This window comes from Magnolia sinica, chromosome 9, assembly GCF_029962835.1.
Source record: "Magnolia sinica isolate HGM2019 chromosome 9, MsV1, whole genome shotgun sequence".
NCBI classification, from domain to species: Eukaryota; Viridiplantae; Streptophyta; class Magnoliopsida; order Magnoliales; family Magnoliaceae; genus Magnolia; species Magnolia sinica.
Window position 1 is genome coordinate 7,384,719 of NC_080581.1, and position 26,692 is coordinate 7,411,410.

At 39.3% G+C, this 26,692-nt stretch overlaps 1 protein-coding gene and 1 pseudogene across 4 annotated transcripts; one reads left to right on the plus strand and one right to left on the minus strand.

Moving 5' to 3' along the window:
- The first annotated feature begins 537 nt into the window (after positions 1–537).
- On the plus strand, positions 538–16,998 carry LOC131256792 (ADP-ribosylation factor 1). Of its 4 annotated transcripts, XR_009176955.1 has the most exons (9): positions 541–920; positions 1,017–1,055; positions 1,159–1,221; positions 5,749–5,767; positions 10,634–10,745; positions 13,705–13,752; positions 14,495–14,625; positions 16,591–16,706; positions 16,806–16,998. XR_009176955.1 is itself a non-coding variant. In XM_058257834.1 (8 exons), exons 1-7 carry the CDS (start codon positions 818–820, stop codon positions 14,627–14,629), a joined length of 519 nt encoding a protein of 172 aa, XP_058113817.1. In that variant the 5' UTR covers positions 538–817; the 3' UTR covers positions 14,630–14,668; positions 16,591–16,998. The 4 variants fall into 4 exon arrangements, 3 of the variants coding, with proteins under 3 accessions (XP_058113817.1, XP_058113818.1, XP_058113816.1); XM_058257834.1 differs by having other exon boundaries at positions 538–920; positions 14,495–14,668; positions 16,591–16,998; XM_058257833.1 differs by having other exon boundaries at positions 542–920; positions 16,591–16,998.
- A 9,313-nt stretch (positions 16,999–26,311) lies between these two features.
- On the minus strand, positions 26,312–26,412 carry LOC131257228 (small nucleolar RNA R71; annotated as a pseudogene).
- Between the last annotated feature and the right edge of the window lie 280 nt (positions 26,413–26,692).

Consider the following 26,692-nt stretch of genomic DNA (forward strand, 5'->3'; position numbering starts at 1 on the left):
CCGCGGGTGAGGTCGCGGACTGCGTACTGAGTAACTCAGCGGGCTATAGCGTGCCGAGTAAGCCATGTGGGGCCCTCTGTGAAGTATGATTATTATCCACGCCGTTCATCCGTTTTTAAAGCTCATTTTATAGCTATAAAACAAAATTTAGTGATATAAAATCTTAAGTGGACCACACTACAGGAAAGAGTGGAAATTAAACATCTACCATTGAAAACTTCTTGAGGGCCAGAGAAGATATGGATCAAGAAAAATACTAATCGTTTCCATTCATCCATGTCTGTGTGACCTTATAAACAGATTGGATGACAAAGAAACATCACTGTGGGCACTAGAAAGGTTTCAACAGTGAAAGTCTTCATCCCCACTATTTCCTGTGGTGTGGTCCACTTTAACTTTGAATATTCTTCAATTTTGGGATGGTACCGTACAATGAGCTGATAAAACGGGTAGACGGCATGGACATAAACGAATACATCAAGGTGGGCCCCACAGAGCTTACTCAGCATGCTATAGTGCGCAGTCCGTGTCCCGCGGATGAGGGGGCATTTCCGCTCACTTTCGTCTGCTCGCTATCTTCCCTTCAACCACCAGAAAGAACGAAGCCCATGCCAGCGAACTAACCCTTCCCTTTCATTTCCCCCCATATTTCCCAAAATACCCCTCAAACGCTCCAGATCTCTCTCTCTCTCTCTCTCTCTCTCTCTCTCTCTCGCTTTCATTTCCACGCTCTGCAGATCCCTCTTTCTCTGTCTGTATGTGTGGAGGAATCTGAACCGTCGGATCTGGTTCCATGCACTGCTGATTCTCTCCAACCATGGGCATCCTATTCACCCGCATGCTGTCTTCGCTCTTCGGCAACAAAGAAGCCCGGATCCTTGTTCTCGGCCTCGACAATGCCGGAAAAACCACAATTCTCTGTATCTCTTCTTCTTTCCTTTTCACTTCATGTTTTTGGGTTTTTCTAATTTCGTGATTTGTGGGATTTAGTTAATTTTGATTTTGATTTTTATCAGATCGGCTTCAGATGGGAGAAGTAGTTTCGACAATCCCAAGTGTGTATTTCTCGATTTCTCGATTTCGTTGTTTTTTTCTTTGAATTTTGAATTTTGAATTTTGAATTGATGGGTTTGTTGATTTCTTCTTCTACAATTGCAGCGATCGGGTTTAATGTCGAAACTGTGCAATACAACAACATCAAATTTCAAGTGTGGGATCTTGGTAAGTCAAGTCTGTTTTTTTTTTTTTTTTTTCCACCCTAATATGGTAGATATATACTCAAGGAGAATGATCAGATACAATCAAACGCATGTGAATTCCCATATGTTCAAGCTTTGTAGACCCATCGTTATGTGTCTAAGTCATCCAAAACGCCCATCTTCTGTGCTTCCCATTTTAGTTCCATAGCCCAAAAATCAGCCCAATCCAAAACTCAGGTGGGCCACACCATAGGGTACAACTAATGCAGGAGCATTTTCACATTGGGCTCAAGTGGGGTGGCCTGTGGGATGCAGGGGCACACTCCAGGTGGGCGGCCCGTGTGAGGCGGGTTGCTCATGTAAGGTGGGCCCCACCCCGTGTGAGGTGGAGCCCATGTGATGTGGGGCCCACAAGGGGGAGTTTGGCCAAGGAGCTAACTCATGGGATGTGGGGCTTCCAGAGCTGAATTTGTCGCTTCCAGAGCTAGGTTTCTAGTCGCTGAATGGGTTGTTAACGTAGAAAATTTAAAGGGCTGTAATTTGCTATTTTTAGGATCTTAGTTGCCTGTGTAGCTCCCTCAGCGGTGCAGGCTTCTTTATTTTGTTTGTTCCTTTCCTTCTTTTATATAATATAATATGTGACTTTTCAAAAAAAAAAGAAAAAGAGATGTGGGGCTTGGGCTATGAGATAAAGGAATTGATTCGCCATGCTCTAGCAGTTCAAGCTTTTAGAGAAAGTGTTTAGTTGTCCTGCATCAAATTGATATTAGACTGGGAGGTCTCGTGTTCAAGACTCCTCATCGGGAGTGATTAATGTAGGGGCATACTTGTCCTGCATCACTTCCACCATTCTGTTTTAGCTTTGACCTTAGATACTGCGAGGTGCATCACCCACCATTTTGTTTTTAACTTCGACCTTAGATCTCGGGAGCGGCTGCAGGGGCACACTTGTCTTGCATCACCTCCACCATTCCGTTTTTAGCTTCGACCTTAGATCTTGCGAGGGGTTGCGGGGGATGCTTTTGTTCTCTTCTTGAAGTGGAGGGTCTGCTCTTGATGGCCTCATAATCGGAAATGAAATCTCCATCTAGGATCCCATCGCTGTCTAGATAAAAAGCATGACTCCTGTACTCCTTCGATCTGTTTCTCCTTTGGGACGACCTTAGATCTAATAGAGGAACGGTCGGAAGCTCCTCTGGAGCTGGGTGATCGAGTGCGACGATACTCAGTCTGCGGACCTGGTTCCTTGACGAGAGTGAGGATATCTGTTGGAAGCGGTGCTTCTCCTGGGTTGTCGGCTTCCTGAACCTGGACGACGACGATGATCTCGTTGAGTTCTATGCGGGGGTGAATTTGCTTAGTTGGATTTCGCGACAACCACCTGCTTTCCCTTCTGGATCACCACCCCTTCGTGCTTCTCCCAATCCTCTCGTTCAATCCAATCATGTTGCTTCTCCTTTTCCCTCTGCTTCCTTTTTTCTTCGCCATTTTCGCCCTTACAAGGGCATTTACCTTGGGCCTCTTCCCATTAGCCTCTAAACCCGCACCATTAGCTTCTACATCTCCACCATTAGCCTCTAAACCCACACCATTAGCTTCTACATCTCCACCATTAGCCTCTACACCAACATCATTAGAAGGGAAAGCAGGTGGTTGTCGCGGAATCCAACTACGCAGATTCACCCCCGCATGGAGCTCAACGAGATCATCATCGTCGTCCAGGTTTGGGAAGCTGACGACTAGAGCTGTACATGAACGATTAACAATATGGCCACTAAAACTGACAATCAATACCATTTACATAAAAGTAGGTCCAATCAGCAATTTAATCCATCTATTTGTTTGGCCCCTTCATGAATTGCTTATTGTTCTAAAGAATCACTTTTATTAGGTAACATTATTTAGGATAATATACAATGGAAACTTATTGTGCATTCTTATCTTTGTAAAGTTTTGAGTCCTAAGTGTGCAATAATGTGTCTTTTAACATCTCCTGAAGTTCCATTGGAAAATTCCAGAAATTTCCAATGTTTCCCTCAGACATGGCATTGTTTCCCTTGCAATACCGATATGTTTCTACATCCCAAGGGTGATACATGCATCAATACTGATACTGTGAACACTGCCCGCTAAAAACCTCTTATATACATGCATAGATATTGATACGGTGAACACCGCCTGCTAAAAGCCTCTTATGCATACACCAAAGAATTTGCTTGCATTAATGATACTGATGAAGATGACAAGACTTATTCACAAGAGATTTTTTCATACTAAAACATTTTCAGGCTATGGCATCCAACTTTTATATGGCCATTCGGAAAAGCAAGCTCATGGATTCCTATTGTTTGGAAAAACTCATCATGTGTTGCCTTTGAACCTAGTGAGCTTGAGTTAGGACTTAGAGGTGATATTAAACTTTTAAGCCATTCAATGGTAGACATCTTACTTCACCTAACCATAGTTGTCAAATCCATTTAATTTGGAGCTTTGTTTTCCCAACCAAGATGATATGTCTCGGTTGTTTTGGCATTATTTATTTATTTATTTATTTATATTTTAAATAAATTGTTTTAGCATTCTATTGAGGAAAAGATGCATGAAAATGCTAAAATTAAAATTAGAAAAAATACAAAAAATATAATTAAAAAGAAGAATTTGAAATAACACATAATCGCAAAATATACTAGACCTACCAATACAATCGACTATATCATAGTTTTCCATATCATTATTGTATTGGCTTGATATGATGTGATATGGAACTGAATCAGTCTAACCTTAAAAAAATGGGCCATATTGGATCGTATAAGCTGATACATGTATCAGCACTGATATAGGTCCAATACGGACTGATAAGCCCATAAAGGCCACTTTACTTAATTTTATTGTTTTTTTTTTTTAAATTTTTAAATTTTTTTTTTTTTTAAATTTTAAATTTTATTATTATTTTTTAATTTCACTTATGTTTCCTTATCTTTCTTCTTCTTCTTCTTTTTTTTTTTTTTTTTTCATTTACACTATGGAGGAAGCGCTTAGAAAGTCAGACTTATTTTGGGATAAAAACACGTGATTTGTGTGAGATTCGACAAATTGAAGCGAAATGGACCATTATGGGAAAAATTGGAAAGAAGGGTAAACCTTCACTTCCTTTTTGATGTTTTCATTTTCTTTTGTTGTATTTCAATGCAATGGGCCCTAAGTCACCAAATTACACTTGATTTGTGTTCAATTAGGGCCCATTTAGTTGACTTTCAACAGGTCAAACTGACAGATAACATTCTTATCAAATATGATCTGATGCACCATTATATGCATGTCCAAAATACCCAAAAAAAAAAGAAGGATTCTTGAACTTCAAAAAGAAAAAAATTGACTCATATGGGCCGATACCACTACACGATGCCCATATTGTACCGATACCGATACATCCCCCCAATACCGATATTCAGAAATTATAGAGTTCTTGTAAGCGCAGATGTGTTTACTAGTTAGCTAATGCACCAATTAATGGAACAGATGTACGGTTGTGAAAAAATCAGTTGAAGTTTTCTAACCCGTTAACTTATTTCTAATATCATGGCACACCTACTGAATGGACCACCTGATGAATGGCTTGGATATTTCATTGTCAATTGTGGTGGAGTGTGCATTAATTGATTTGTACACGTGTGGGATTAGCAAAACTCTTGCTTATATTACCAAAGAGAAAGAAACATAATCTAAGTTCCCTCTTTATTGTAAAGTGAAGAAAAGGAAACAATCTAAATTTCATCAAAATGGCCCTCTTTAAGTGCTTGAGACTTTCGGAGAGGAAGAAGAGAGGTCATTTTCTAGAAGAATATTGCCTTTTCGACCTAGAGTTAGTTACTATGGGGAAAGGAAGGAGCTGTCTCTTTTCCACCAAAAAAAAAAAAAAAAAGTAGGAAAAAAAGAAAAAACGAAGTTGATGTCCCGTTTGATTGCCAGGCTTTTATTATTTATTTTTGGCAATCTACGTATTATCCTCATGCATATGGAGATTTATAGCCAATAGGGCTTTGTCAAACATTGGCTTCTCTTTAAGGTATCATGCTATGGTGGTCATAGATCATTCATTAGCATACAAATAGCCCAAAGCAACCAATGGCTTAGCTATGCGGTTAGAGTTTGATGAAAACACAGCCCCGGGTTTGAAACCTAGGATTACATGACAATTTTGGATCCAGACGGGTAAGCCTGAAATTTATATCATTTATGATGGTTTGTCCATGATGACTTTGGTCTCTTCCAAGTGTTACACAATTAATAATTGCTGAAGTTGCTGTGGATGTGTTTCCAGTTTACACCTTTTTTTTAAAATTTTTACAAAAAAATTATTTTTTAAAATTTCTTCTTCTTCTTCTTCTTCTTATTATTATTTGGTGTGTGAGTGCATTTGTCCATCCTTAGATTAACTTTTTATAGTGTTTATAAGAGATGATGATTTCTAGTTTCTTTTCAGTCATTTCAATTCTACTTGCACCAAGGTCTCTACTTCTGACACAAAAATTATGGTTTGATGAAACAGGTGGGCAGACAAGCATCAGGTAATAATAATGCATTATTAGCAAATTCCTGAAGTTTGAAATGTCTAGTATGTAAATTGTACTCATTGAAATTCTCACGGTGAATTATTTTGCAACCATTCGTTATGTCTTATAGTTTCTCACTGATATGTCTTTTAGGGTGCATTTAGATGTACCCGAAATTGTATTGGGAATGCATATTGGTGGGATGGTTTACCTGTTCCTTTGTATATTTGGATGCCGTGGAAAATGGAATAGCATTATGCAGAATAACATCTTTTCTGCCTCGATCCCAAATCAATGGCTGGAACATTTCAGGTCTGAACTGAAGTGTTCTGGATATCGATTCGGTGGAAAAGAACCCGATGGTCCACCCGTCATTCTTATGACATCCAAATGCAGCCTTAATAACTAGGAAAATCCAATTTATCTTGTTGGCTTGGGTTGTAAACCTGTAGTAAACCTCCAGACAGAAGACTGTACTGAGTCCTACATAAACTGTCTCAGGTGCTATTTTCATAGATACATTTGCTTAGCTTATCTTTTGTAATTGTAATTACAGAAGCACATGACTTACAATGAACTGGTGTATAAAATTTCTATTGGTAGATTAAAAACCTGATGACAATCCAATGGCAAGATATGAAATTTGGATTTTTCTTTGATGCAGTTGGGTGGTGATAATTACCATTCTTTGTATCCCTTACATGTTTGGCACTATATTCTTTAATGTGTTGTGACTAGTTGCCAACTTCCTGTAGCATTCTATATTCCAAAAGAAAAAATAATAATTATGAATTCGTTTCAGCCCTAGTTTAAAAACCCAAAAACTCGACTTGACTCGATGTTCAGTCCGGTTGGGTCAGCTTGAGGATTTAACCCAACTCGACTCATTACTTATCATTATAAATTAAAAATACTATGAATAGGGATGATAAATTTAAAATTGTTATAGTACGTGTAATATAAAATTAGAGGAATTAACAACACTGCTGTATGGCAAGCTGATGAAGCACCTCTCACTGTGGGGCTTAGGTTGCGAGTTCGATTCTCATTAGAGCTGTACACAAACCGAGTTAGCTCGGTTAACTCGCTCAACTCGACTAAAAAAAGCTCGATTTGACTCGGTTCAAAACTGAGTTCGAGCCGAGTCGAGCTGATTTTTTGAGCTTGAAAAAATTTTGAGCCATGTTCGAGCTTACCCGAGCTCGACTCGACTTGGGTCAAACCTCAACTTGAACATACTCGGATCGAATCAGCTTGGTGACCTGGTTCTTTTGATATTGATGCTGCTAGCCAAGTGTTTGATGAAATGACTCAATGAAGTGTTGTTTCGGGTGCATACATTCTCCGCGGGATCGGCTAGTGGTGAAGAAGGAATGTGTACGAAACAAATCACTACAAAAAAAAAAAAAAACTTAACATTATAAAAGTGCCCTCAAATCATGATTTTGATGTTGCCCATCGAGTGTTTGATGAAATACTTGTATATTGCTGTTACTGTTTTGCATTCTGTGAAAAATTGAAGATGCACTCTATGTGTTTGAGAAAATGTCGCATAGGTTCAAAGTGGGCTCGAACTGGCCCAAGCTATTGACCGAACCGAGCCGAGCTGACCAGTCAGGCTCGAGGACTAAGCCAAGCCATGTTCGAGCTGGGGTTAGCTACTGGCTGAGCCAAGCCAAGCTGTGCCAAGCTCGACTTGGTTCGACTCATGTACAGCTCTGACTCTCATACACGGTTTTTTATATTTTAGTTATACTAAGACTAGGACAAACGGAGTGACTTGTTTGATTCACCATGAGTCATATCGAGTCAATCACGTGGTCGAGTCCGCTTGACGAGTCTACTCAAGTCAGGAATAAGTCACACTTTAGACTGAGTTTCGTGCCGACTCTGCTTGAAATCTCACCGAGCTGAGTCGGCTCTGCCAGTTTCGAGTCAAGTCAGCGAGTTTTAGAACTATGGTTTCTGCACTTACATATTCATGGTTCTGAATACCAATATTGGATGGCGTATCAGCCTAGTTGAAAAATGATAGAATACATGCATAAGAATATATATATATATATATATATATATATATATATATATATATATATATATATATATATATATTTGTATTTTGGACATTATATAATCGTCTTTCGGACCATTCTTTGGTAATAATGCCATCTGTTGGATTGACCTATTGAACATAAATCAAGAATGATTTGAAGTATTGCCCATCACATTGAATGCAGTAAAAAGAAGATGAAAGCTTGAAAAGAGTGATGGTTTACCCTTCTAAATTTTCCCATAGTGAGCTATTCTGCTATGATTTGTCAATCCCACTTAAATCTTTTGTTTTGATCTCCAAAATAGGCCTAGATCTAGTGTAAAATGTCTTTCTAAGCTTCCTATGGTTGAAATGAAACAAGAAAAGGAAAAAAGAAGAGAGAATCGGAAAAAAAAAAATAATCGAATTTGGGCCTTTATGACTGTATTGGCATATATCTGCTGTATTGATTCTGATGCTGATATGTTCTAATACGGGTTGGTACGACCCAAAATGTTTGGGATGGGCCAACTCGGCCTTGTATTGTGTATTGTATCTGGCTGATACGGCTACAATACGCCCGTATTGGTCAATACAATACCAATATTCAACTCTATGATCACAGTGTCGATGTTACCCAAATGTGAGGAAGCTGGATCGACATCTAGGCCTATTTGGATTGAAGGTAAACTAGGGGAAAAGAGGTTGCCTCTGATATGATGTTTTAAATGGCAATTTTGGAAGAAAACAGGTTGGCTTTTGGGGGACTGCAATCCAAACAGTTTCAAATGCTAGGTAAAAAGCATTTACCAAGACTTTTCTTTTGCAAAACAAACAGGTGCAAAGGATTTGTTTTCCCCAGCGTTAATGTCAGTTTACTGCCTGTTTATGTCACATTTTTGCTCTCCCTTGCGTTCACCCAATTTACCTTCAATCCAAACATGCCCCATGTCTTACCCAGTTAGGGCATGAGACAAATATTATTGTATGGTTAGAAAAAAGGACTAGTAATTCAGATTTTTTTGGCATATAATTGATAGTAATGCGAGCATTTGACTTGTACTAACCCTATTTTGTAGTGCCTACAGATGATGAACCGATAACAAATCAGTAGTCAGTTCCTCACTGGTCACTTATGCTTCTTTCTTCAGTCTACATGTTTAAAAGCTCATGTTTACATGTGCATGGTGCCACTTATGAAGAGTTAATAGAGCATTGGCTTTTCAAAGGTGGATAAAGGTGCCATGACAGCTGGTTTTTGGACTGTATGACATGGTTATGCAATCAATTAAGGTATCTTGTATGAGAGAGTTTGCATCACAAAGTTAGAAGCAAAGCTAGAGTTTAGTTGTAGATGAAAAACCAAAGCTTTTCTATGGAAGAAATCCCTTTTAGGTTTCCTCACATTCATTCATCTTTTGACTGTCGTGATTGCTTAACACGCTTACTGTGAGAGAGACATCCTACGTCACGAGCTGTAGGAATTTTCCCTGGAATTTTGGGCAAAATTACCATGTCAATTGAGATATTTTTACAGCCATCAGATCATGTCGAGAGAGTTACACTCAATCTGGACCGTCGAGGAAAATCTATAATTAAGTTGGTTCCATGCCAAAAGGGTGCCCAATGTTTACCTTGGTTTCAGCCAATTTGCATTGCTTGGTGGCACCGGAAAAGTGAAGTCAACCTCATCATTATCTATAAATATTTATGATACTCCAGTTCCAGTTCCACACACCAGTAATCACGTTCTCCTTGTCATTACCATAAAAATCAATAGCTATCCAGCTCCAGGGGATGGAGGATGTCCCAGGCTTCTTTGGAACAACAACAACAGCAGCAACAACAACAACAACAACAACTCCAACTCCATTCCTGAGAGAACTGCTCATAGCGAACTCCATAAAGCATTATTATAAAAGAACCCTTTCTGAGAAACTTTTCTCAACTAGAGTCAGTTTGTTATGGGTTCTTCTCCCATCAAAATCTATAAACAGTTACTGTTCTCCAACTCAGACCTAAGGACGTAAGGGAGATGGGAAGTCAATATATGCTTCTTTTTTTTCTTGTTTTCTTTATAATTTTTTCCCCCAACTTCTGGCAATCACAGTAGGCTGAAAGATTCCTGTATTTCCTGCAGGTCTCTTCCTAAGAAATAACCTGACCATTCTTCTAATGTTCTTTTTTATTTGCACAATCTTCCATAAAATTTCGACTCTGTTTTATTAAAAACAAAGGCCAATTGACTAGCTCAAGGTGTGCGAACTTTGAAAATTTTGCTTGGGTTTTGGTCTGCAAAAGTTGGTGCCCGCCATTGAGCTCTTTCATCTTCGGTTATCTATTTCTTTCTTCTTACCATGCTAAAAATTATTTGTTGTGAAGTTCATACAAGCCTGACCTTTTGAAAAAAGCACTCAAGTAGCTCTAATTTTGATACTAGTTAGTTAATCTTCTCACCAGTCCAGAGTATTTCCTTATGGTTTTCTCCTTTCTGGGAGATCTTTTTTTTTTTTTTTTTAAATATCATTTCATCTGTTACTATTACTGGAGTTTAATGTATGATATAGATACATGATGGGAGAAAGATTACTTCCTGCTTGCTATTGGTTCAAAATCCATTCTGATTTTGGTTTATTGCATTGTTGCATTTGGGTATTTCGAGGAAATCTGTCACAATATTTATTTTCATTCCGTTATGTACTTTCACTGTGATTTTTATGTTGTAATGGTTGTTGTCCTTCATGATTTGTTATTATTCTAAATCTCGTACTGTGCCATTTTGTTTCTTGTAACCATTACATCTTGTAATGGCATGAAAGCATGATCATTAGCTATTTATGTCTCCACAGGCCATACTGGAGATGCTATTTCCCAAATACTCAAGCTATCATATATGTCGTTGATTCGAGTGACACTGATAGATTAGTTATAGCCAAAGAAGAATTTCATGCTATTTTGGAGGTACACATTTCTTGCTATTTTGTTCTCACAAGGTATATCAGTTATTGTGATTTCTTCAGGACCAAGATGTTAGCAACACACTAACACTATAAAGGGAAATGATATTTGCAACCCCCTATTACCCATTGACAAACCCCTTTATTTTCTTACTTCTCCCAAGAAAAACAACAATGGGGTTACCTATAAAAAATGAGGGGTGAAACTAGCAGCTCGTGTTTTTGGAAGGAGATATTTAGAGCTCTTGAACCATTCATGAAGGGCATTAGCTTCAATTTGGGGGATGGCTCTGTATGCTTTTTTGGGTGCATGAAGTGACCGTTCAGATCAATGTTTCCTTACCTAGCGAGGGTTGCGCAGGATGGGGAGGTTGTGGTTTACAGTGGCTTCTCTACATTGGGAGGCCAAGTGATCTAGGCTCCTCCATGCCGTAGGAACTTGACGGATGAGGAGGCGGATGAGTTCTTGGAATTGCTGAGATGTCTGCAGAACAAGTCTCCAGACATACTTGAAAAGTCTTCCTGGGGGTGAAGATTAGAAAGGTCTGGGATCTACACTTTCAAATCATTCTTTTAGGCGCTTTGAACCCTGAATCCCAGCGCCTTTGGTGATCCAACTGAGTTTATCTGGTCGTATAAAAGCCCCTTAAGGGTGATGGCATTCAGATGGTTCGTGGGTAAAAATAGGATCCTCACAGCAAACAACCTTCACAAGAGGCACATGTATATTGTGAACACTTGCATTCTTTGTCTTCACGATGCGCAATTGGTTGGTCACCTCTTCTTGCATTGCGTCTTCACTATGGCACTTTTGTGGTATTTGCTCAATGTTGGTCTTGGGTGATGCCCTCGTTGATCAGCCTGTTTTTTATGGCTTGGCCTGGGTGTGGGGTGGGGGAAAAAGGGAACCGGCAGCTATCCCTCTTGTTGGGACTATGGTCAATTTGGAAAGAGCGTAATAATAGGCATTTTAATGATAAGCTATGTAGCCTGAATGAGGTGTTTAGGATGGCCAAGTTGGGTTTTGCAGCTTAGGCTTTGGTACTAAAGCCTTTCTCTTGTTGCCATTTGGAGATTTTTATTTTTTATTTATTGTAGTTGGTCTTTGCTCTTCTCGTTTTGGGAGGTGCTGTGTTTGCCTTGTTTCTGAATAAAAATTGTGCTGCCTTTCAATGAAGATAGAACATTGGTGTGGTTTCTTTCCTTGAAAAGCTCTCCTCTTTTCTTCTTATTACTGTGGTAGTTCAAAATACCAAAAGCTGCAGATAGGGTGAGATTGGCATCGATCACGGTGAGGTTGGGGTTGTCATTGAGCATGTGCAATGGTTTATTACCACTCTTTCTCCTGCCTCTATCATCATCATCATCATTGTCGTCGTCGTCATTTAAGCCTTATCCCAATTAATTGGTGTCGGCTACATGAATCCTTTTCCTCCATTCCACTCTATTAAGGGCCATACCTTTACTTTGATCATAGGTCATCAAGTCTTTTCTTTCCACCTCCATCCACATCCTTTTGGGCCTTCCCCTTGCCCTCTTAGAGCCTTCAACTTGTGTTTTTCTTTTTGGTGTGTGTGTGTGTGTGTGTGTGTGTGTGTGTGTGTGAATCCGATCCCTCCAATAGGTCGGCCACACCATAAGGTTGCCTAGTGCAAAAATCAACCTGTTCCACTCATTAGGTGGGCCACACCATAGAAAATAATGGACATCCATTGATATAATCAAGAAATATTGGTGTGGCCCACCAAATGGGTGGATTAAGCTGATTTTTGCATAAGGTGATCGTCATGGTGGGGCAAACTTTTTGGACAGGTTGGATGATGCACAAATATCATAGGATGAAAACTATCTGCTGGTTGGATGGAAAATTAGCGGTCTAACCAGTTGAATTTGAGCAATCTCTCTCTTTCTCTACACACACACAGACACATGCAAACGTACGCATGCATAAAGCCATTGAGCCATCAGGTGGTTTGGTATTGTCAACAGGGACTTGCCTAAAGAAACCATTTGCTTTTAATTAGTTAACTATTGCATGGAATGGGGGACACTGCCCTTTTCATTCTTTAATTAATTTATCATTCTGGATGTAGTCAAACTCAAAAGCTATTTTGCCCTTTCTTTCTTAATAGGAGATCATTGAATGACTAGCATGCGATCACTCTAGAATTTTAAAATGATGCTGAAATTCTTTCTATGCCAATCCGGTATGATTTGTTAGGTCCACCTTTGGAAAATCTGGATTAGAGCAGTTATCATGGATTTTTGTGCCTGTCTCCTGTTACATCTGTTGTGGAACTTTGTAACAGTTGGTTTCTTATGTTACCTCGGCAAATGTTCATCTTGTTGAAGTGCATCCTTACACGTGGGGTCCATCATTTTGTGATCCAGACTGTTGATTGTATGGGGCCAATCATGGATATGATATGCCATAAAATTCTCTCAGATTGGAGATCCTAACACTTGGATCTTTGGCCAGTTTTCCATTCAATTTGGACTGCTGCTTTTTTTGGCCCCCCTTAAGCATCTGCTTGTAAGCCACTAATAAAAGGGTTAGGGTCGTCTAAACTGGGAGATGTTTGGGGCATGCCCTGTCCATGGTCGAGCCTTTCAGGTCAGTGGTCTGAATCACATGACCATTGGCCCCACCTACATGTATGTAATCTAGCCCTCGAACCATTCATCTCCTGAAGCTCAGAACTTTGTAGTTCCTTTTTTCAAGATGGCCATCATGTCCCAGTTCCACAAAATTTTCAGGTTTTATTCTTACCACTCTGATGGCTTGAGGTGCCAAATAATCCATTCATTCTTTTCCTCCATATGGCAAAAAAGCCTATCCATTAAATGCCTGGAACAATAGCATCTTCTTATTCCTGACTAACCTCTCAGTAATTGCCTATGGACTCTTTTGAGGTTTTTGCTGATAATATCGAAAGCCTGATTTTCTTTCATCTTTCTGTCAGGAGGAAGAGCTAAAAGGTGCTGTTGTTCTCATTTATGCGAACAAGCAGGTTACTATTATTGCTATTTTATCTATTTTCCATGCCATCTAAGGGGAAGCTATTCCCTCTTTGAAGTGTATGTCTGCAGTGTCACACTGAATTGCAATAATTAACACCCTACAAAATGGAAACAAATATTGTAATTTCCTTGGAATTCACTTTGAGGGTTGGGCATGGTTTTTAGACTTAGTGACTTGGATCAACTTGTGCAGTCTAGAGTCAAGTCGCAACTTGCCCAAGTCGGGCAGCATGTTGGCCTGACTTGTCCGAGCCTGGGGTGAGTTGTGGAGGCGACTCGTGGTCTCGAACCAGATTGGGTAGTATTGAACCTGAGTTGACTAGTCTTAGTCTTAAAACCATGAGGCTGGCCTCCAAATTGCAATAATGTTGCTTTAAAGTTGGGCTCGAAAGAAAGACAACTGCAATTTAAGGTCTACTTCTCATTGTGAATATTAGGAGTCATCATCATTAAATGCTTGCAAGTTGGGCTCGAAAGAAAGACAACTGCAATTTAAGGTCTACTTCTCATTGTGAATATTAGGAGTCATCAACATTAATATCATTATCTGTTTCCGTTCATTAAACTATACAATCATAGTTCACTTCAATTATGCATCTGAACACAGCCGTAGTTTCAAATTTTCTCTCAAGTAGCTGAACAAAATTATCTTCACCTGTTTGCCCATGTATTGTTTGCATGCAAGCACATGTTGCCCATATATTAGTTATTATCATCTGTGCTCCAATGCAGGATCTCCCTGGTGCTCTAGATGATGCTGCAGTAACTGAGGCCTTAGAATTGCACAAGATTAAAAGCCGTCAATGGGCAATTTTTAAAACTTCAGCAGTAAAAGGTGAAGGCCTCTTTGAAGGGTTGGACTGGTAAGCTCAGCTAGCCCTTGCAGCTTGGACTTTTGTAGTTTTGGTTAGTACTTCTCAGTGAGTAATTGGTTTAAATTAGATTTAAAATGCCATAAATTCTTATGAATTGCTCGTGTAACTGTTTCATTGTTTTTTTTTTTTTTTTTTTTAAAAGGTGATGAATATTATCAGGGCTGAAAGGCCAGAAAAGAAAGAAAAAACAACAGAAAAGAAAAAAGAAAAATACAACAAGGAAAGAAAAAGAAAACCAACACCAGCCCAAAGGGCGCCCACACCCAATAAAAGCCAAACAGAACTTAGGACATTCAATCCCTTATAAACAAAACAGGCTGATTAAGAACCCTGTCAGCAGAGATGCTTTTGTTGCGAAAATAGCGACTATTTCTTTCACCCCTAATAGACCAAATGACAGCCAAAAGGGCCACCCTCCATCTACGAGGACCAAGCACACCACCTCCACAGACATGCCAAGTCAGCTCACCACCTTTCATTGCTTTTCATCATAAGCTTAACAATTGAAGACCATGCAATTCTCAAAAAACTCAAAAAAAAAAGAAAAAAGAAAAGAAAAGAAAAAAAAGACAAATCATATGCTGGTATGTATTGTTTGGTTCTCTCTAAGTACCTTGGTCGTTAGGGGTGGAACTCGGGTGGTTGGGTTGGGTTGGGTCGAGGGTCAATCCGCACCCAACCAAAACTCAAAGAGAACCCGACCTGAATTCCAACCTAGGTGCCCAACTCGAATTCCTCTATACTTGACCTGACCTGGCCCAAATACCTGTGATTATTCCCAACCTGACCTAAAGTTGCTCAACCTGAACCCAACCCGATTTCAACTTGGGCATACATTTTCTAACCTGAACCAAGCCAAGGGCCTTGACAACCCGATGTGAACTCGGGTTGGGTCAATCACACGAACCCAAGTTGCAGCCATAACCTTGGTGCCTTTGTGACCCCCTTCCAGTGTTTCATCCCAGAAATGCTTTGATATCCTCCAATCATTCCAACAACAAAACCGATATAATGGCGGATATGTGTCAAGGCATACAGAAGACTTGCCTATTCCAGAGCAGTGAATGTCTTGCATCAGATTGCCTTCCTAGCCCGATTTCTCCGCATCTCTTACTTTTTTCAATTATTGATGTCAAATTTGCAGTTTCTGATCGAAAATCTTTTCAAATTTGTATCAATGTAGGCCTGGGCCACATGCGACCCACGACCTTGAGTTTTTTGTTCTCAAGTTTCTTGATTCCCAACACAAAAGATGCTTTGCTGAGATCTTTCTTCTCAGAAACTTCTGACAGCATCTTTTACCTTTTATATATATATATATATTTCAAATGGTTCGCCCTTTTCCTTTTTCAACTGGATATCATTACTGGCTGATAGCATGAGAATATGTTGTCCACCTTTTTTGATCGGATATCAGGAAAATTAGCCTGTCTTGTTTAATTCTGAAGCCCACCAAGTCTGCACCAGTTTTGGCTCAGCAGGAGTTCAAAAAGTGTTTGACTAGGGCAAGTCCCAAGTAAACTCAGCAAGTCGGCCAACCTTGACCCCAAGTAGCTGGGATAAGGCTATGGCGAGTATGATGATGATTTAAGGTGGCGCCGCTGGCGATCATTCCACTCGCATAATGCATGATCATCGGCATCTGTATCATAGCTGGGTCTTGAACATTCTTCAACAGGAGATGAGTAATGGAATCCTTCATCATAACATGCCTACTGAAAATAAGTTTGCTTCGGTCATCTTTCATCATTATAATTTTCTGATGTGTTATTGCACAACAATCTTCTCATATTTTTTGCTTTTCCATTGAATATAGTCGACCCCTCGTGAATGCACAACATGCATGCCTTATTTTGATGAAAAGTACTCATGCATGTGAAGCAACATGTACATGAAGCAACCATGCATTAGTAGTGGTGCCAAAATCCTAATAGAAAACAATCACCTATGCAGGCTGAGTAATACGCTGAAGTCTGGAGGTGGCTAACACTTCGGTGAAGAACTAAAAAGTACCCATGATAGTTTTGGGGCCTGCTTCTGGCGATGGAGAAGAAAAGATTATTTGATTGGTAAGATTGTGACAGGACAGTATCATTTTACAGATTGGATTTGTAGATCATCAGGACATGTCATATTTGCCAAGGACTAATGATTCAAGCCCGTTTCAGGTATACTTCTTTAACTGTAACACTGGTTGAAAGGTCAGAACATAGACTCGTGTTGATGTATTCCAGTTTGTAGCTCAGATCGGAAAATTGTTGAGACTGGTTTGTGTTGAATTCGATGGTTATGATTGTTTTCGGGACTTAAAAAAGGGGTCAGGGACATCATTAACTAATGGAATGGTACCCATTTTGATTATGACTTTGTGCGATTGAGCATGATATTATGTTTGTTGTATGTCATATTGGGATTAAAACTTCAAATGCCTTCTGATTATACGATAATATGGTGTTTGTTAGTTCCAGATACACCTTTGCTTGGCGATTGCACCAACCTTGAAAGCGTGATGGATATCCAAGTAGTGCATCCGGACAGTATGGTCCACTTGATAAGTGGGCCATGTTAATATGAAAAGAATGGTTAGCTTAGAAGTTGTGACTGCAGGATTGCCAGATTGGTGCAACCATTGCATGTAAAAGGTGCATGCCGAGAGGGGTGCCTGAGGGGTATGGGTGTCAATGGGCCGGGTTAGGGCTGGGCGAAGCTGTCCAAGCCTGGCCTGCACTGTTCAACATAGGCCCGACTCAGGCCGGGCATATGTTGAACAATGACAGAAAGGAGGAAGCAGGTGGGCCCCACCATAATGGGAGAAAGAATGGAGTAAGCAAGTGGGCCCCACTCTAATGTTGATGTGAAATCCCTGCCTTGACCACCAGGTGTGTCGCGCCATTTTAGGCCTAGCTCAAATATCAGCCTCATCGGTGATTTACGCGGACCACACCATTCAAAATAGTCTATAGGCAATACTCATCCTTTGGCGCTGCCCCAGCTGAATAATGTATGGTTCTGAATGTTGGGCCCCATGCCTAAATTTTGGTGTGGCTTATAATGGTTGGAGTGGATTTCATGCAATAATCATGGTGGGCCCTTAAAATTCAATTCAAGGGTAGATGTCTGGAGTGGATTTCACATGCACACCAGGTTGGGGCTCGTAAAAATCTAGGGAGGGCTTTCTTAGATATAAGGTTTTTAATATATAAGTAGAAATTTGTGTTTGTTATTTATTTATTTTTTAAAACTTATTTTATATATCAGTGGAAATTTGTGCCCCTTTTTTGTAAACAGTTGGCATTGACACTTGATTTTTTATTGGGCTACTGTGATGTGTATTCGAAATCCATTCCGGCCCTTAGATGTATAATCCAATGTTGGGACTAGGGCCACACACACTCAAGGAAGTAGAGGAAGAGGGACCTATCCTTAATTATCAAGGAGCCCATCGCAATTATATGAAATCCACTCCAACCATTAGATGCCACACCAAAATTTAGGTTTGGGGCCCAAAATTCAAGCCCATACTTGATTCAGGTGGGCCACACTAAGGGAAACAATTTAAAGGTGAGCATTGTCCTGTATCTTGTTTAATCACGCGGTCCACCTAAATCATGGATGAGGCTTATATTTAGGCCATGGGGCATTGGGCCTAAAATGGGGAGACACACCTACTGGTTTGGGTGAATTTTGAAATTGTGCGATAGCTATGTCTTAGAGCGAAGGGTGATTAGGGCCAATTAAAATTTTCATATTTTAAAATCAATTGCCTATTTAAGTTAATATGCAAATTAAACTAAGCAAGTCAATTAACTCTAAGGCTTTCAAGTCACCAGAGAGTCTAATCACATAGACTACATATGATATGCCAATAAGAAAGTAACTTATAAATATTATATTATATATGTGTGTGGGGGATGTGCTAACTATTAACTCCTAACATTCATCTAATCATGTATACATATAATTAAATATTTACCATATAAGCATAATAAAAAAAATGCTCAAATATAATTCCAAACATAAGTATGTACAGTGGTTCGGTTTTCCTACTCCACTTCCAGCGGATGCAATTAACCCATGAGTGTACCAGATTTCACTATCGGAGGTTTTAAATCAGATTAACCTCTAACCTTTACAATCCTACATAAGGAAGGGCTCTCGCAAGAGACTTTATGTGATTTTCCATAGGCTCGCCATAAACTTCGGTCCTACACAAGAACCTACTGACATATACCCCTGTTGGAGGTTCCTGTAAGAGACTTTAGTTGATTTTTCTTAGGCTAACTAACAACCTCGATCCCAATCCAAGGACTTATATTTACTCTCGCCGGAGGCTCCCATGGAGACTAATACGTACATACTCATGTTCGGTGGCTTACATAAGGACTTGATTTAGGTCCTACACAAAAGCCAATGTACTACATAAGAACCTAGGTATATGCTCCACACATGAGCCAATGTCCTATATAAAAACTTGAATTTAGGCCCCATATAAGAGCCAATGTCCCACACAAGAACCTAGTCGAGTTTGGGTTAAAACTCTTACCTCTAACCCTACACAAGAAAAGAGAGTATACAAATTCTTACACTTGACAAATTACTTATCGAATCGAGCCCATTTTGCAGCGTCATATCGGTCGTATCGGGTTGCTTAATCGATGCTCTCCCGTGCTTTAATCATCTCCTCTTTGCCCCCCTAATCATGATTCCAATGCGTTGTCAATGCTTCAACTCAAAGATCAACCACCTTGCATGTGATGTTCCTTTGAGATTACCAAGGTGGTGGGAGGCTGATAAAATATCCTAAAACTAATGAGAAGTTATAATTCGTAGGGGATTCTCCTATATGGGTCTTCTAGATAATTTAAACAATGGTATGACTATAGAGTTTGAGTGTAATATATAAAAAATAGAATAGTTCGAGCACACTTTCATGGTGGAGATTGGAAGAAATGGAATATGTCAATGGCCTTCGTAATGAAGAAATACCCCTAAGATTATACGCACGACTGACCATTTAGCCAAGTAAGTTTCAAGTGGAAGCAAAATTTTTTAGACATATAATTCCTATATGCTACCAAGTATAAATGCACCTGGAATATCACAAGCACTCCTACAGATCATAATGTCTATCTTGTTTAGATGTATGGATGCATGAAATGCACTCAATTTATGGATGCATATCTAGTTAATAAAGGACAACCTATATATAGTGAACTAACTAACTAGTAAAGTACCATACGATACGGCCTACACTGACTAGCCACTTGGTAAAATCCATGTACAAAGTACGACCTATAGTAAGCTGGTTATTTAGTAAAGTACACTATGATACGACTCAGAATGACCAGTCACCCGATAAAGTCTATGAAAAAAGGACGGCCTATAGTGGACGATAATACGTGCTAATAATTCGGAGTCACCCAGTAAAATACTCTACAGTATGACCCATAGTGACTCAAGAAATCCCGTGTATTACGTCAGCGACCAGGTAAGTCTGCGTGCCATGTATGCTTGATTAGCCCAACCAATATTAGTCCAATTTATAAGCAAACTATTTATAACAAATCATTATTAATTCAATTTACAAACAAACCATTTATGACAAATCATTATTAGTCCAATTTTAGTACCAAACCATTTATGATAAATCCTTACAACTAATGGCCCTTCCAATTAATAGCAACATAATAAACCCAAAGATCTTTTTAGTCAAAAGTCCAATTTTGGACACAAAAAGGGTTTAACTCGAAAAAAAGGCATTTTGGCAGAAAAATTCATTAACAGATACGAATAAAGGGTTTATCCTAAAAAAACCACGTTGAGTACAAATATCTCAAAGATGGAATTCATCAAACAAGTTTAATTAAATCTCATAAAGCAACACTGCTAGTCCAAGGTGTGATTTTATACACTCCACAAAAATGGCAATCAAAGCCATATAAATAATTTATATTTTCCACAATTTTTCTAATCACAGTCTAATCACCCTATTTCCATAATTCCGAGCATATTATCAATCTAACACATGTAATTTACAAGATAGCATATTAGAATTCATGTCTGAGGGAATTATATAAATGATTCACATGTAAATATAGATTGCAAGTGCTACAACAATTTCAAGTGACAATATGATGCATATACGAAAATAAATCACAAACTAAAATGTTGAAAAAAACTTGAAGGGTAGATCTTCGCCTCTTACTATTATGATTTTTAGGATTCAATCGCTTTGGTCTTGGTGAAATTCAATTTGGATGGCTCCAATGGCTGAAAATTGAAAAAAATAATTCAAGATTTAACTTTAATTTAGATACATTATTTTAATTTTACCCAAATTAAGTTCTAAAAGTGGTTTATGAGACCTTAAGAGGTTGTCTAACCTAGATACTTTCAATTATCGATGAAGCGGGTAGACCTGACACAAAAACCTAGACTCACACATGGCTACTTCTCGGCTACGATGTCCGCACGCAATGGTACCGCTACTAGTGCCAGACAAGACCCGGAAACTTGACATGCATGCAACAACGAGCCATAATTCCTAAACCGAAAGAAACGAAGAGGATTAGTCACCTATCTAACACCGAATTACTAAAAAAATAGCTGAAAAACATGCATGCGAGGGCTAAAGAATGACTTATCTAACCAACAATGATTTCTTGGGACTACACACCCAAGGATTCTGCTAGAGAAACTTGACGTGGTTCACACGATCTGGGATCAGAGAAGACATCTTAAAGCGGTAAGGTCCAGTCGCCCCTCTCTTTTTCTTTCTCTATATGGGGACGGAGGTTTGGCTTGAAAGAAGAAAACGAAAGAAATGGGTTTATAAAGTCCCACGGTTCCCAGCTTGATAGTTCACAGGTGAAAATTTTAATAACTAATGCAGCCTATTGGTCAGACTGATGGCTGTTGTCGGTCGAACAGACAGTTTTATTAGTCGGACCAAGAGGACATTGAATTTATATGTTTTAAAATATTCTCAGGTCAGTCTAACCGAAAGGCTGTTAGTGGAACTGATAGAGCATTGATTCATTGGGAAAATGGACTTTTCAATATTCTAAGGTCCGAGGAACTGATGTAATGAGTTCTATTGGTTAATCCTTTGACTAGAGTATTCGATTTGGAAGTGTTTTCGCATAGGTTCTACTTGACCAACATTGAAGGTTAAAGGAACTAGGGATTTGATTATCCGGGTCCCACATGTATAATTATATGGTTTGATTCCTCAATGTACGGAGTTTAATTGAGTTAAGAGTTCCCAGGTTTAAGTATCTACTTATAGTCTCTAGATTTATGGGTTCAAAATACGTGTGGGCATGCGATCACGTAATTTAAAAAATTGTTTTAGAGTAACTCCCGAGGAGGTCTAATACCCAAGTATTGGAGGGATGGGTTGTTACAATGTACCCTCCTTAAAATAATTTCATCCCCAAATTTATCTAATGTTTTTAATATATAAAAAAGAATATTCCTACTCATTGCACCTTAGTTTCTAATATGTTCATTATGGTTAATTAATGTGCATATAGGTGTGTATATTAAACTTCAACTCAGATCATATAGGCTATCCCTCTTAAAATAATTCCAATCTCGATATTTGAGATATATATCTTAATTACTAATGACACACTTAATAAATACGAAGACCCCTTATTATAAATCTTAATTCAAATCTAAGCATGAAAGATTCACTTCCTTATTACTATAGGTGGTTTATAAAGTTCGTACCTCCCACTACTTTGGACTCAGCTTTCTTTGGGTCAATTCTTAAACTGTGGTGGGAGAGCACCCTTAACCCACATCCTTCTATAGTAATTCCTAATATGATGACCCGGTCTAACATAACAATTATAGTGTTTGGTTTTGCCCGCAATAGGGACTGACTAGGGTGCAAACTTCACTTTCTTTTTTGGCATCTGGGGAGCGGGAGGATTTCTGTTAGAGGCTTGCCATGGGTGGTTAGAGCTCCCAACATGCATCTTCTTATAGCAAAATCTAATATCGTGCCCTGATCTTTTATAATATCTGCATGGCTTGCGTTGACTAAAGGCAAGATCTGACCGAGGTGTGAATTCTACCCTCCTTTCTGGCACCTGAGTGCTACATGAATATTTGTTGAGGGTCAAATATTGCATATCAGACCTCAATTTTTGCCTGGATTTACAAACATAGTACTGTTTAATGGCTCGATTTAATCGTGTTTGTGATGCAGGGCGTATTTACGAGCTTGGACTGGGAAAGGGTACTAAAAGCATGGATTTAACGGTCTGAAGTCACCAAGGCAAGCGACGGACCCCAGGAGACTAAGATCGACATATTTGCACGCCAGGGATCTAAAAAAAAATCGAGAAGCTCAAGTGGCCCGGAAGACATCCAGAGTGCAAGATCACAGGGTTCCCACCATCCGTTCAGCTCGAAAATTCTATACATGGCTCGAGGACCAAAAACTAACCGTACATGTCAAATTTCAGCCATTGGATCCTTCTAGAAGTGGCCCAACAGACAGATCAGCCCATAAATCATTGATTTGGGGCCCTCCTGGTATCTGGAAATGCATCAATTTTGGTCTTAACACGTTAAATGAGTTGAGAATATGGATGGACGGAGAGGATTTCTCACGAACATCTCCGTAGGACCTCAAGTACATCACGTGTGCATGGTGCACAAGTGCACCAGCCGTGCAGTATATTTCTTAAAGTCGGTCAGCGCACGCTGATCGACTCTCTCTTCTCCAATTCAAAAACGGACAGGCGTCCTCACCGTGACTGCCGGTTTTTGATTGTGGGCCCCTCCCATCGTCCATATGGATAATCAGAGCTGTCAATTGTGACCAGAGGGTGGGTATAAGCCCCACCTAGGTGGATTTTGGCCCCATGAAATCATCGTATGTACACGAGGACTCAAACGGACGATCGACGGCAGAATAAAAGATCTTGTGGGGCCACACTGAAATCAATCCAATCTCGCCATTCCCGAACGGTTTTTCATCCTGAATCCAATGGACGGCTTGGATTTCCCAAAACAACAGTGAAGTGGCCCCACCATCGTCAGAGCGTCAATAATGCTACTCTGTTTTGTGTCCGGAAAATTCGGGATTTTCGTGCGGTTTTGGCCCACTATATTTGATCAGAGGTATGATCCAAACCATCCATCGTGTATCTCGTCCAAAGATTTCCCAAGGGACGTTATTTATTTGGAAAGAATGTGAGGAAAGTGGAAGTTTTTTTTCTTCCGTTTTCTTGGCTGCGAAAAGATCTACGCACCGGCCTTGCGGTGTAAACAAGTCTTCCGCAGCCTACTCCTTCTCGGATTGGACCTCTCCACGCTCCTACGCACCTCTCCAGGGCTTGCTTACCTATAAGAAAAGGAAAGAAAGAAAGAACCGGGGGGCTGAAACGTGAAGGAACAGAGGCTTTGCTGCTGAACGTGAGCGTGAGAGAGTACAGGGGTCCTATGGCTGGGTTTTTTGGGGTACGACTAAAGGAGCTTGGCTTGGCCAGGATTGGTGGGGATTCTCTTTGAACAGGGAAGCTTGAACGTGGGGCTGGAGTCGACTGTGGAGCAGACTAGGAGGCTTGAGAGTTTCTTCTTCCTTTTATTTTAACTTGTTTATTTTTAAGAGATCCAGCTCATCCATGTCTGGCTGAACCTCTTAGATAGGGCTAAGAGGTGAAACCTGTAGCGTGATGGGAGACTGTTAGTATGCCTTTTATTTAGACTGAATTGAATTTTGATTTAATTTTATTATGAGAATATTTGTAGTCTTTAATGGGCTATTGTGACTGACATTACAATGGGTTTGCAATGGCTTTGAGTATTTCTTTTTCCGTATTTTGATTGTGACGTCAGGAAGCCCTGTTGTTCGCCATCGTCTCCTGGGCATGGCTGGATGGCGGCATCCTTCCTAACCTTCACAATCATCTGATTGGTCGGTAATTGGTTTAATTCTATTGTTTGCTCTGTCTCCTGGGCATGGTTTGATGATAGAATCCATTCTGATTCATATTCCTTTCATCACATGAAGACTAAATCAAGTAAGTTCAGTTTGATTTCCATGATTCTTAATGCAGGCATAAGATCTCCCTGATCTCTACAAGTTGATCTTCTGAATCCCTAGTTTCCCTTCCTCTGAATTACTTAAGTTTTAGATAATTATTCCACAATTATTCCCTAAATTTTATTTGGTTTAGATCACATCTTAGTTTAGTTCTAGTTCTACTTTGTTTCAGATAACGTACAGGTATCAGTCCTTTGGGATTTGACCTCGGTCTCACCGAGTTTATTACTACATCACAACCCTATACTTGGGGAGTGAACAAGTTTTTGGCGCCATTGCCGGGGACTGACGGTTGCGATTCTCTGAAATTAATTAGTTTAGGATTAGTTTAAGATTAGGATTTTTTTTTCTAACTTTAGGTTTAGATTTTCTATTTTAGGATCTAACTTGTTTCTATGTTTTGTAGGATCCTGACATAAGTCCCTAAATTGGTAATTCGTTCCTAATTTCTCTACTTTTTCCACTTTTAAATTTAGGGTTTAAATTTTAGAAATCTTCTAATTCTAGTATTTTCCTATTTGTAGGAAATAGTTTATTTTTGGAAATTTTCCTCTTTTGTTTTTAGAAACTAGGTTAGTTATTTCCCTTTTTATGAATTAACTTTCTATTTCTATTTTTAGTAACTTTCTAATCTTAATTTTTTTAGAATCTAATTTTGGTTCCTCAATTATTTTTAGAATTTTTGTTTAGAAACTAACCTTCCTATTTTATAGGGCTTTAAGATAGAAATTTCTAATTCGGTAAGCTCCTTCCATACTTTCTATTTTTCAGTTCCCTTTTAGTAATTTACTTTCTAGTTTAGGACTTTCCTAAATTATTTTAGAAATTTCCACTTTCTTTTAGGAATTCCTTCTTTTAAAAATCAGTTTACTGCTATCTTTCTTTTAAAGGATTGTTCCTCTCTTTTTTAGAATCTAACTTATTTTGTTTTGTTTTGCAGGTTTTTAACTTAGGGACTCCAATTTGGTAATTTCTTTCCAACTCTCTCTTTCTTTCTAGATTTTATTTTCTTAGGATTAGGTTTTAAATTTAATTGAGGGCTGTGAGTGTCTCATGCCCAAGTGGGCCCGTGACAACACTCGACGTCTCTTGACTGAAGGAGGATTGGTTGAGGGGTTGACTATCCATCGCAGGACTAGACACCGCTCGAAATTCCCTGAGTTAATTGAAGTTATTGCTGAAGACCAACCTCCTCTACTTCCACCCAGGGTGGAGGATACCCAAGATGAGAACGAAGTGCATCAGGCACCTCCGCCTCGTACTTTACGAGATTATCTATAACCGACGGGAGTGAGTATGCCCTCATGCATGATTTTTCCTGAAAACACAGGACAAATAGACATCAAGCCAGGAGTTATCCAACTCCTTCCCAAATTCCATGGACTTGAATCAGAGAGTCCATATTTACATTTGAAAGAGTTCGATGAAATTATAGCTACATTATGTTTTCCTAATGTATCTAAGGATACAATTAGGCTGAAACTCTTTCCTTTTTCCTTAAAAGAGAAAGCTAAGACGTGGTTACATTTACTGCGTCCTAGATCCATTGACACATGGAACGACATGCAGAGGGAATTCATAAAAAAATTCTTCCCACATCATAAAACGATTACCCTCAGAAAAGCAATCATGAACTTTGCCCAAAAGGAAGATGAAACATTCTTCCAATGTTGGGAAAGGTTCAAAGATTTGGTCAGCCCACAACACGGATTTGAAACGTGGCGCATTACAAATTTTTTCTATGATAGACTGATATCTTCCATGCGCCAAATGGTCGAGACAATGTGTAATGAAGAGTTCATTAATAAAGATGTCGACGAGGTATGGGACTACCTCGACAGTCTGGCTGAAAAAACACAATCTTGGGACTATTACCCAAAATCAAACACCACGTCTACGCCGACTCAATTAAAGGAGAAAGGTGGATTATATCTCTTGAAAGAAGAGGATGATCTCAAGTGTAAAGTGACTACGCTCATAAGGAAAGTTGAG

Excerpts from the sequence above, each read along its gene's own strand:
- LOC131256792 (XM_058257833.1), top strand. The coding sequence starts at position 818 with ATGGGCATCCTATTCACCCGCATGCTGTCTTCGCTCTTCGGCAACAAA. Across the intron at positions 921-1,016 it reads CGGAAAAACCACAATTCTCT|ATCGGCTTCAGATGGGAGAA; the intron begins GTATCTCTTCTT and ends GATTTTTATCAG. Across the intron at positions 13,753-14,494 it reads TCATTTATGCGAACAAGCAG|GATCTCCCTGGTGCTCTAGA; the intron begins GTTACTATTATT and ends GCTCCAATGCAG.